A 12926-nucleotide genomic window follows, 5' to 3' on the forward strand; every position below is an offset into this window, starting at 1 on the left:
CCCCCCCGAAAAAAAACAAAGTTAGAATGCACTTAAACAATTCAATTTATTTAACAAAAAGAAGACATTAAAAAAATTGAGTTGGGTTGAGTAATAATCAAATATTGTGTTTCTTACCTAATGAAGTCTCTCTAACCTTTCACAATAATTTGAGTAATAACCTGCATGTACATTTGAGTATAAATCACTATATTAAAATGACACAAGTGATGCTGAAGTTTCACAAATTAATCAAGATAAAGGAGATGAGAAAAGTAACAATTAGAGCAGAAGACAAAACATTCACATTTTAAATGACCAAACAGGGAAATTTTGAAGGATTTTAATCCATGTTGAGCAATCAAACTCTAAAAAATTATGTTTTTAGTTCTAATGATGGATGAGCCAACTTCTCTGCTTAGCATCTTTCTGATTGAAGCTCCTTGATGATAAAACAAATACAGATGGTGCTTATTAATGGAGACTAATGATCCATCTGCGTGACATGGAGAAATGTCTATGCTGCAAGTGGCAGGAAGAGGAATGGCAGTGATCTTAGGAAGAACAGTTTGAACAATAACAGGTTTACTGCTTGGTCTGACAGAGGAGGACGCTGGAACTGTATTACTATTGCAAGTATAGAAATGTTCTTCTTAATGCTTAGTCTTGGATGTACATGGTACCAAAGCAAAAAATGATTCCCAGTAGTTAGTTACAACTTCAGATACAAAAAACAATCTTTTTTATCAATTTACTCTCAGTGCAAAACAGCTTATAATACAAAAGGTATCCAACTGTGAGAACTTTTCTTCAACCTAATAACATATTCATTAGAACTTTCTTCAAATGTTTAAAATGCAAAGTAGCTAGATAATCAAAAGGCAGGATTGGGGGAAGATGTTTCAGATTTTCCATTCATAATACTTTTTAAGCATTAAAGAATACTTAACTCGGACATAATTTTAGAAAAGAATCAACTTTAAAAAATACTTAACTCGGACATAATTTTAGAAAAGATTCAACTTCCAAATATCACAATCTTGACCAAAAAATAGAATTCCTGTAAATCCCCTCATATCAAAAACCCTCATATCACTTCACTTGATTTTCACAACTTTAATTTTCACCCAATATCTTCAATCATTTTACTTACTAATCCTAGAATAAACCCCCCAAAAAGAATCATAAAACCCACCATCACTTCCCTTGCATACACAAATTTATAGAAACCCCATAGGCCATAACCAACATACAGAAAATGAATCATCGAACCAGTAATAAGAAAATACACAAAAAATAAGATAAAACCCAGTACTACAATTACTTTCCTACAGCAAAAAAATACACATAAAAAAGTTGAGACCAAAAACAGGGAAACACTCACACAAGTTTGGAAGAATAAGAGAAGGAGGATACGAGCAAAGACAGTTGATGATTCGAGACATTAGAAAACACTCACACAAGTTTGGCCGCTCCAGCATTCAATTCTCCAACCCCGATGGATTCACAGCCATTGCTTGCAACCAAAATTTAAGCCCTTATAAAGAAAAAGAAGAAGAAGAAAGTCGTTATATAGGTTGAATTTCACAAGACATTTTTCAAATGTGAAGTAATATATACGTTAGAGGCAAACAAGGGTATGAATTGATAAAGTTAAAACTTTAGTGAATGAATTTCAGAAGACGTAACTTGAAATCGATGGAATAATAATTCAATATAAATGATCCCAGGCATGATATACTAAATTACACATTTCTACGAGTTGATTTCGAGGTTCAATTGATCTATCAATCAACAAAGCCCTCAAACCCTAAGTAAGAGGAAAAGTAGAATACGATCGAGCAGTGGGATTCGAGAAGCATACCAATGTCTGTATCTCATCAATTGCCTGACAACCACCTCCTTGTTTCTCAGCAATTTTATCCTCGCCACCATGATCTTCACCATTGTCTGCAGCATAAAACACCAAAAAAAAACTTGATTTCTTTTGCCCAACAAGAAGTAAAATTGAAAATCGAATTGGGAATTTCACCATTTAGAGGAATTCAAAGTTGTGCAGAAGAGAGAAAGACCTTGAAAACAGAGTGTGTGAGAGAAGAGAAGAGCGATCTTTGTGAAGAAGAGAGACTAGCGTTAAAAAGAGCCGTTGTGGGTGGAACTGATGTATTTATAGTGTGCTATTTCAAATTGAGTTTAAATTTAGGTAACAAAATAGTTAAATTTACATTAAAAGGGATTATCAGGAGCCGTTATTCTTTTTTGAAAATATAATCTAATGAACTGATGAGTACAAATTTAATAAGATATGAGTAAAACAAATCTTTATTTAAAAAATAAAGACACTATTTTAAAATTACTTTAAAAACATTGTGAATTTACACAATTATTTCAAAGTATTTCAATTAAAATAACTTGATGATTAATTTATATTTTGAAAAATAGTAATAATACTAATCAATAAGCTCCAAATTTAAACTTGAATAATTTTTATAAAAAAAATTTCCAGTTATGAAACACTTTTTAAAAAAATTGACGAAACTTTATTTTTTAAAATACTGAACAGTAAGGCGCACGACTTAGATTGACCCGCGACTTACAAGTAGCAGTTATCCTTGTGACTTAGGGGCACTGCGTCTTCCGTCATTCTAATCTTATTTTTTATATACTTTTTGAGAATTTCACTCAATTAATTTGCCCGTTGAACTCCAAACTCATATAATATATATATTTATTGACCCCAGTATCTGCTTACATGTATACAATCCTCCCATATGTTACAGCTTATTTGTACAACAAGTGCTTTGTACAAATCTATTATATTGTGTAAATAATTTTTTGTTTATTTTAGTGAACAAATAAAAGTATATGTATATTTAGTAATATGATGTCTTGGTTACTAATTTTCCCAAGTAAGAATAAAACTTGAAAAAAATAGTAAGACTAATCAACATTGGAGATAAAAACTTGTTCATTAGTTAATCGCAACATATTATTTCAAGAAAACTGTGTATCAACCTGATGGAAATATTTCATATGAATACTATTAATCACTATTTCGTACTAGTATACTAGTATTGTACATACAAAATGGTTAACTACTATCAGACTTGAGTGTGTACAGAAACTGCGATGACGGTGCAAAATTTCATCAAAGTAACCCCTTCTTTTAAATCTTCGATCAACAGCCATCAAAGGCTGCAAATATATGCCTTTTTGAAGAGTGGAAACAAAGATATCACAACCTGTAAACTAAACCATACCGCGTAGAAGCTGAATTCAGATTTGCTCCCAAATGCTGCTTCTATAAAGCTTAACTGGTTCTCAGCTGCAAAATTCATCATCTGCTTACGCTAATGATAGTGCTGACGCAGAATATGTCACTTTCACTGTACAAAGACCTGCCCGATGGGAACTTCGTCTTCAAGCTGTGCTATTACCAGATGAGATGATAACATTTCCCTCTGCCAGAGGACTACAACCTTCTTGGATATGCTGTTTTTCCGACTGTTCTGCTTCGTTTGTGGGAAAGATTTCTGTCTGAAGGGATGGGCATATTTTGTGGACATGCAACCATGTTGACTTCCAGAAGCTGTCCCCTCCTACAGGATTACTTGGCCCCAGAATTCCACTTGTTTTCATGACAAGTAGAGTGTTCTTTAGGAGCTCGGAAATGAGTTCAGGGATCTTTTCACTCCGTTTCCCTTTAAATTTCACCTTCATGCATCTCTCTGTTAGACTCAAGACCCCTAACCACAGTTTGCAGAAGGATGTCGACTGGGAGAGATGATTCAAAGACTGTAAAAACATTTTGAACATGAGCTTCAGTGCCAAAACTATTGCTCCTTCAGTGCTCCTATAATCCTTCACAAAGCTCGACTGGGCAAGATTGAGTAATTCATCTAGTAATGTAAATATCACCTGATCAAAACATTGCAACCACAAATCTTCAGGGATATGGATCCCATCAACTCCAGTCAAGCACATCTGCAGCATCAAGATGGCATGATCCCTTACCTCTTCTCTCCTGTCTTTACAAAATTTACGCAGTCCCTGTATCAGCCTGAGCCACATTTCTGTTATATCCTGGGTCATTTTTACAGCAGCCTCCTGCCCAAGTGCTTCCTTCGCCTGGTGAGACCATCTAATAAGAGAGATAAGTGATCCAGCCATCAGGTCTAAAGATCTCACAGATTGATCAACATTCCCAACATGAGAATCAGCAAACTGCGCCGCCACATTCAAACAGAGAACATAATTAGCAGGCAAGAGGTGGGCCCCATCTGCCATGATGAACACTAGTGTATCAAAACCTGTTTCAGATGCTTCGGGATGCCGAGCAGTAAAAGAAAGCAGAGATATGATTGTCCGCCAGCCTATATGAGATCGTATCTGCATAGCATTTGCTTTGACAAGGTGCATAACCTCCCGGGTTATCTGTTCAAGAAATGCATCAGCAACCCGAGCATCAAGCTTTAAGATAAGTTGCAGAGACTTGAGAAGCTCATCTGTGAGATTTTCCTTGTACGGAAGTAACCTTTGGCATATGCGAAGCAGACCAAACACAGCCTTCTCTACCAAAGTAGATGGCATTGTTGTTAAATGGACAACACTTGCTATGTGGTCATAGACGACCTGCCAAAGAAGCATTATTCTGTCACGGTTATTTATTGTGATAGCAATAAGCAACTCTAGACAAAATACTGCAGTCTCTTCGTCTTCCAGAGAATTGTTTCTTTTGCGAGGCTTGCCTGCAGCCAACACAACGGCCCGAACAAGCTGTAACAGGGACTCAGCTTGCAAAAATTTACTCTCGGCAAAGATGCTATCAATGTGACAGCTCTGAATTGTCTGAAGAGTCTGCTGACGTGCGGCAAGCTGTTGTTCATTTGGCTGTGGTGCAGGTTCTTCATCAAGATATAATAGTTGGCTAAACACCCCCATTAAGCCAGATGATTTTCTTGATGGAGCCGATGAAGGAAAACGAGATGGTGATGGAAAAAGTGCAGTAGGTCTCCTAGGGTCTGCATCACCAGTAGACTCCAAGTCATCAGCAGCATCACTAAATAGACGTGTGGGGAGAAGGCCCAATTTGTGCAAACACAAAATGCAGTCTAGGATGTTCTTCCAACCAAAGCGAATGTGATCTCCATATTCGTTCGCTAATGTAAAGACTGCTAATGTGGCCAATCTAGCTTTACCATCTTCCGCAAATGCAACAGTAAATTCATCAACATAAGATGGAAGCAAAAGGGTAGTGAACTTGCAAAGAGATACTACTAAATCATTTAACACATCATCGAAGCTATAGGCAGCTGCAATTCTGGCAATGGCAAGGAATCCACTGATACATGTTTCCCAAACATCCTCTTGCTCCACATTATCAAAAACCACAGATATGGAAGCAATTGCAGGACCAGACAACATAGCAAACATATCATAATCAAGATATGGACCAGGATCACAGATAATATATGGGGAAGTTTGCCTTGATTTATGAACTAGACCAATCCAATGGCTTGGTGCCATCATTGGAATACCAGCACCTCGATCTGGGGTAATTCGGATCTCATCCTCACAAATGGAGCGGTAAAGCTCGGACAAAAATTCCCGAGGGAGGTCATTTCCTCCGTTTATCCTCCGGTTGTTCCGGATGAAATCTTCCTCCGTCATCTTCTTTTTTACCTGGGCATTGTGTTGATCTGTGTTGAGCATAATAATTGAATATGACAACAATAGTGCAGCATCTTTGTCAGCCAGAATATTTTGCGACTGCTCGTAATATCGCTCAGCAAATGCCTCAAGCACCCTCTGTATTTTCTGAGACTCTCCAGGCAATCTGAAGGTTTCTAAAAAGATTCGCAAGGCTATGTCTAAGTTCATGTCCCGAAAATCAAATGTTCCTGCAAATTCGTGAAGCACTTCAATATAGAAGTCTTCATGACTTCCTAGGAAATCCCCGATAAGATTCTTATCTAAGCCAGTCGTATACCTGAAAAAGCATGCTACACTTTTTGGGTCACGTTTCTCAGGTAACAAATGCACTCCTTGGAGAAAATCCATACCCTTTTTTGGATCTCGGTTAAAGTGATCAACTCCAATCAACAATTTCCTCTTTATGACCTTCATCTTACGAAGATATGGAACCCAATGATTAGGATCACTGTAGTCCTTGCATATCTCTGTCCAAAACGATCTATATTCACCCGGATCTATTGAAGCTTGATCAGAAACAAATGAATCCTGGCTAATTCTCTCGGCCATTCCCTGCATCATGGCAATTAGACCATCTAAGGCGAGCGTATTTAAAGCTGATAGTGGGATGTTGACCGGAAAGGAACTCTTGGATAACAGGTTTGCAAGGTCTTCAAATACATTGCTGCAAGATATGTCACAATCAAAATTTGCATACATCTCAGGCATGAACATGGGCTGTCTGCAGAAGTCAACAAGAGTTTCTATGGCAACCTCTTGTTGTTGATAATAAGTTCCATGCTTGCTTTGGGCAATCCTCAGTAACACACCAGAGAAGAAAGTTCCAAGCTGTAGCTTTAACTTAATACGCATATGATGATACAAATTTAGAACAATGCTACAAACTGTTGAAAGAATTAAAGGACTCATAGACAAGCCAAAACGCATCAGATTGTGGAACAAGTCTTTCTGTATCAGAGCCAATAACTCAGGATGATTCCCAGATGAAGCACCACTTACTTCTATGGCTGAATTAATTAACCCCAGTGCAAACAAGGGAACATCTTCATCATATGCTATAGGGTTGGATCTGGAACCAATTTCAATGGACTCCATCACATTCAGAAGAGAACACAGGAAATGAAATATCTCCACCATGCAGGGGACCCCATATGGATCCATCATAGGGTTTTCTCTATTACTAGCAATCTCCTCTTTTTGAGTTTTTTCATCTGTTGTTCCATCCCTCTTGTCTGATGCATTGGAAGGAACTGCAGCTGGTGCTGACTTACCAGTGGATTCTGCACTAACACAACCATTGACATGTTGTTTTTCGCCTGCCTGCACAAAAGTAAGTGACGATAAACAGGAGATACTGGCCTCCACTTTTAGTGAGTTAAGGGGTCAAAGCTATGCAATATAAAAATGTGTCTAGTGTTTCTTCCATTTTGTGCATACTAAACTATGCTTCAATTAAAGGCTAAAATAAATAGATATAAATAGCAAAGAAATAACTCTTCGGGATCTCTTTAGTCCTGTATCAAAACAACAAAATAGGAGAAAAAAGAAATTATTGCAAATCACTAAATGCATGTATCCTTGAGGGGGGGAATTTCTCTGTTCAGGTCTAGAAATGAAAATAATATCTCTCACTTTGGTTGGACAACTAGGTGGGTAATGACTCCTTGCAGGAGTTAATTTACTTTGGTAGTTAACAACTAATCTTCTTTGGTTGATAGCAGTCGTAATGGTATTTGGAGCATAAAGATTTCTAGAATTTCAATGACTGGGAGAATTTTTTTTTTTAATTTAAGCCATCACAATCACAGCTTAAAGCTATAAGGCGTGAGGGGTTTGGCTTGACCCCTACCATGTCTACAATTTCCAACATAAGTTACACAAAAACAGAGGGTGGTGATTAGACTTGCTTAATATTTCAATTTCCTGAACGTTTATCAGCAACTATCCAGAACATCTGAGTTTTTACAGTGTGTTTTTTGTCATCATTTATCAAAGAAGGAACATAAATTATCAAGAATACCAAGAAAGGTGAAAGAGTATAATTAAGTGTGAAACCCGTAGATTGGTAGACATTAGATAAGGGGAATGATGCCTAATTAATTCCGGGTTCCAATTTTGAGATGTCATAGAATGATCATTCTGAAATAATTCGGATATTTATTCAGTAATAACTAGTTTAGGACATTTTTTTAGATAAATAAGTAAATCGAATATGACTATAGGGTGCATTAGTTGTACATTCCTATCATCTATAAATCCAATCCCCATCAAGCTTACAATCCTTGGCAGGCTAACTACTTCATGACAACAATAATGGACTCTGAACTAACCATTAAAGGAGTAAAAATACACATGGTCAGTCAAAAACTGAAATTCTAAAATTACAAGAGACAAGTACTGTAATTCAAGGACTTCTTGAACAGTTATCTGGTCAAACTGGGTTACCAGCACTTCTCCATGTTCTAGAGACATTATTATATGAACAAGGTTTATCCCTTAAAGAAACCATAATTTTGCAAGTTCAATAAAGCAATTACATCAGAAAGTTCAGATTTAGAAAAGATTATGGCAGAAATGTTGAGTACTTTGGCCTATCACCAAATTCATCTATGAGCTGAGGATAAGCCACATGCAAACTCCAACAAATTATGAATGAGAGCAAAAGTTAACAAGGTTTGAATAAGGGTCACCATAGGCTCAACCCAAAAGGCCAATTTCAATTCTAATATTTATTTTTTAATTTCAACTGAACATTTAACAAGTCATTTCTGGCCAAGAATCACTAGCACATGCAGCTATGGTCTCATTCAAAAGAAACATAAAAAAAATCATAAAAGCAAATGTAACAATATAAATCGAGAGTCCCAATTACCTCTGAGTCAGCACACAATCTGCTTTGCTGATCAAATTCATGCGCTTTGCTGATAATGTTAGGCAGGTGAGCGAAAATGTGTCTCACCAATTCATGCATTGTGTGTCTTGCTATTCTCTGCAGCAGTTCACTTTTGGCACTAGCTTGATGAACAAGCCGAAAGCAAGTGTTTACAATGTTGCACACGTGATGATTACTTAAATTTTCTGATGCCTTACTTTTCATGCAAGCCAAAAGAACCTGAAGTATCTTCATCAGTACCACTTCCTCAGAGGCAGGATCAGTCACTTCAAAGCGGCAACTTGTCACGGTCTCAACTATCTGATATAAAGCTTTCTCCACATTCATGATAGATGAATCAATTATTTCAAGGGTTAAGAATTTGTAAACAGAAGACAGTGCAACACCGGTTATTGGTGCACCAGTTTCATCAGATTGAATCACATCCAAGAAAGGCTGAAGATATAGGAGTGGATCAACTCTGTTCCAGTGATGTTTCCATGAGAAGACACTTTTCCGTAATTCCTTGAAAGAATGTATGAGAGGATGCTCTAGCTGATCATCAGCAGCAGCATAACGGAACCCCCACCTTACATTTCTCCTCATAACGGCCAAAACAGCACCAATTTCTGAATTTACCATACATGCTAAGGCACCTTTGGAAGGCTTTACAGTGCAAGCATTGGGTTCTGAAAATGGAGTATTGACTTCACTCTGCTGATTGAGGCACCCCATCTTGATTAAACTTTTAATTTAGTTCACTTGAATTGTAAAAGAATCAAAAGGCTACAGAACGAATCAAGCAGCATCTTGCTAAATCATTTCCTGAGCATCAACAAATTGGTTTAATATAAGACAGTCATCCTTATAAGTAGATAAAGGCAAGTGAAACAGTTAGTGAGATACCAAAAATCAACTAGCTACATTTCATTCACAGTGGCAAATGACTGAGATATCGTTAAAAGATTAAAAGGCTAAGAGTTATTAGAAGAAGAGTGTAATTATGAACTGCCTGTTTAAGGGCAAAATGCACAACCAAGTATAGCTAGTAGATGAAGCGCCTAATTCCTTCAAAAGAAAGAGATCAGCAAACTGAGTGAGATGACTAGAACCATTTGCTTTTGAAGGAATATCTCTGTAAATTATCTTTTGCTTTTGCCAATAAAAAAGAAAGAGATAGGGGCAGTAGTTAACATTTTTTGTTTTAAAAGGCTACTAAATGGTTTTTCAGTAATTTGGTAACGTTGGTAAGTGAATAAACTTACAATTTCCTGAATTATTGATAGTTCTTCTCCACCTTGAATATTCTATTAGAATTCAACTCTACTCCAAGTACGCTTCTAGGCATCCAAATGTCGAAGTCTCTGCCGCTTTCAAATGTTAAAATCACTCTTCTCTCTCTCTCTTAAATGCTCATCTTTCTTCCTGATTAAAAAAAATACTTCTTTAACGCAACAACGGAAAAAAAAGATAAGTAAAAAGGAGTACAACCACGACTACTATATTGTATTCATTTACTAGATCATTCTGTCAAGATGTCAAAAAAGCTTTGTCCTCCCATAGATCTTTGCATTCTTTGAAATATTAAGATAAAGCTTTGCCTTTCAGCATTTTGCAATCAATACAGAACTTCACCTAAATAGATCAATGAGAACCCCTAATACATCTTAAATGAGCACCATTTGAACAAAATGAATATAGAATTTGTATAACTGACTGGCACCCACGGGTGTGAGCTAGTGGCCAATTAAGTGTGCTGAACACCGTGAGGTACTACGTCCAAATCCCTGCCTAGACAAAACACTAAGTGATTTCATCCATTTGTTCTAGACTTCATGGATAGACTCACCACGTACCTGATGTTGATGGGAGGTTTCCCGTGAAAAAGAAAAGATTGTATAACTGAATGCAACTAGATTGTGATTGAGATATAATTAATTTGTACAATTTAGTTACCATCACAAGAACCCCAATCTCCTGAAACAAATAATCTCATCCCAAAAGCACAAATAACACAAAAAAACAAAAAAAAAGACTCAAAATTCAGAACAACCACATTTCGAATCAGCCTTTAAACCTACCTACACCACCATGAAACCAACTCAGTGGTTTAGGTTACGGCATATAAAAGATCACAAAAAAATGATCTTTACACAACCAATAAAATTCAAATCGCCTTTGAGATTTTCAAAAGCATATTATTATAAAAATTGTCTCACGATGTCTCATCACTTGTTATTGCGCGAGAAAATTCAGAAACAAAACAAAAATTATAGCAATAAATTCAAAATGCCGGATCTAAATCAACAATCAGAGACATATAACAGAAATCAAAAATATATATACATAGCTGAAGATCAGTATGGAGTATGGATTTCAAGATCATATACATATTCATAGGATCCAGAAGAAAGTGAAATTTACCTTATACACAATATCGAAAGCTGCTCGTAATAGGGTCATTGCAGTTGATAATTTTTTTTTTGTTTTTTTTGCAGTTGATTTTGGAGGGGTCTTCCTTGTCAATCTTTAAACAACGGGTTAGAAATCAATATTTTTTTGTTTTCATTATTATTCTCTCTTTTTGTATTTACATTTTCTATGTTTAAATAATTATAATTAAATTATTCATTTATTGTTATCGGGTTATTAGGTTAATGGATCTGTAAGTTATCGGTTAATGGATTCGTAAGTTATGGGTTCAAATTTCAATTTTATGATTGTTAAAGTGATAAACTAATAAGATTATAAAAATTATTGTTTTACTTTAATAGTATGAGGGGAAATTACGTGGATATGCAAATATATACTTGTTAATTAGTTAACATAGCTATAGTTTGAATTAATAAGGGTCACAAGTTAATTTTAGTTGTAATTACGTCGCTTATACATATATACATACAATTATATGACAGATTTACGAATACAATTAGCATCTCTCCATTCTCGGTCCTCTATCTCTCGCCTTCTCTCCTCCCTCTCTAATTTCGCTCGCGAAATATACAAATACATATGTATGACAATAAGTCAATAACATATGTACAATTATCTTACGGATATACGTATACAATTCGCTCTTTCCACTGTCTGCCCTCTCTAGCTTGCCTCTCTCCTCCCTCTCCCAATCTCCCTGCCAGATTTATAAATACCTATGTATATCAGTTTTATATATATAATTATTTGATAGATATACATATACAATTCGACAGATATATGTATACAATTCGCCTCTCTCGACTCTTTGTCTTCTCTCGTCCGTCTTTCGCCACCCTCTCCAAATCTTGCTCGCCTCTCTTCTCTCTCCCAATCTTGCTTACTACTCTCCTTCCTCTGACATGTAAGTACGAATCGTAATTAGCAAACTATAATTATGAAGCATAATTAAGTTGTTTTTGAGTGGCTATATGCGAAAATAACATTTTACCAACCCTATCATCTAATTTTTCATATCACTTTTGATTGTAGGCAACACAAACTAGCCGCTCTATTGTGAATTTTCTCTCTTCTCGACAAACTAGTATTATCTTCTCTCTGTTAGATTTGATTGTGACAAAAGACATATAATAATGTCTTTTCTGTAATTTATTGTATCTTTTTTTGTGTGAAGAAATTCGAACAATTATATCTTAAACAAAAGTGATAAATGTAAAAATTTGTGTTATACTTATTGATTACACCGAATGTTAAACCTTTGTGAATCAAAAACCGATATCTTCCATTTGGAGGGTGGCTAGAGTGCCCTCGTTGACATCTTCTTTTAGTTGATGATGAAGCAATCAGCAACACCACATGGGCATCCCATAACAAAAGGGGAACTTCGAAATGAATCTAAACAAACAAAAACAGCACAACAAACACAATTCATATTTGCAAAAAAATATGGATAGTCTATTTTATTGCCACTCAGTATATAGTTGTGTAGATTGTGATCAATGTTGAAAAGTAACTATGAGCTAAAACTTTTAAACACCAAGTAAAAAATAAAGCAAATAAGTGAATCTTTTATAAAAGGAATTTTCAAGAAAGACAAGTAGATAGTTTTGAACATTCGATCTCTTTGTCTAATTTGTGAAATTTTAAGTTTAATAGTTTTGACTTATGACATTAACCAGAGTCAAAAGTTCAACGTCACTCATTAGTAAGATCATTCGTCTAATTTTCATATGGGAAAAAGTCACTAAATATGTATCGAACTGATCGACAAGTGGACTTATTCTAGTGACCAAGTCAGGCCACAGCCTCTGATTTTTGTACTATAAATTAACTCTTTTTCTCTAAATAAAAGGAAAGCTGGGTCAAACCATATATTAAATAACAGTATATGCATTTTGTTTCTTATATTTTAGTAGTGAGTATATACAAA

The 12926-nt window shown here is 35.7% G+C and overlaps 1 protein-coding gene across 3 annotated transcripts in view; it reads right to left on the minus strand.

Moving 5' to 3' along the window:
- Positions 1–11132, minus strand: part of LOC107009047 (ARF guanine-nucleotide exchange factor GNOM-like) — a 14162-nt gene extending 3030 nt beyond the window's left edge. The window contains exons 1-7 of one of the 3 annotated variants that reach the window (XR_003576948.1): positions 10988–11132; positions 9829–9988; positions 8564–9388; positions 3240–7011; positions 1844–1929; positions 1439–1516; positions 118–161 (exon numbers count right to left, since the gene is read on the minus strand). Coding sequence is in view for 2 of the 3 variants with exons in the window: in XM_015208302.2 (XP_015063788.1) it covers positions 3400–7011; positions 8564–9298 (4347 nt within the window). In the remaining variant the exon portion in view is untranslated. Of the gene's footprint in view, positions 1–117; positions 162–1438; positions 1517–1843; positions 1930–2929; positions 7012–8563; positions 9389–9828; positions 9989–10987 lie in introns of those variants that run through there. The other 2 variants (XM_015208302.2, XM_015208303.2) reach the window with 2 other exon arrangements.
- Positions 11133–12926: the final 1794 nt, after the last annotated feature.

Source organism: Solanum pennellii, chromosome 2, assembly GCF_001406875.1.
Source record: "Solanum pennellii chromosome 2, SPENNV200".
Lineage (NCBI taxonomy): Eukaryota > Viridiplantae > Streptophyta > Magnoliopsida > Solanales > Solanaceae > Solanum > Solanum pennellii.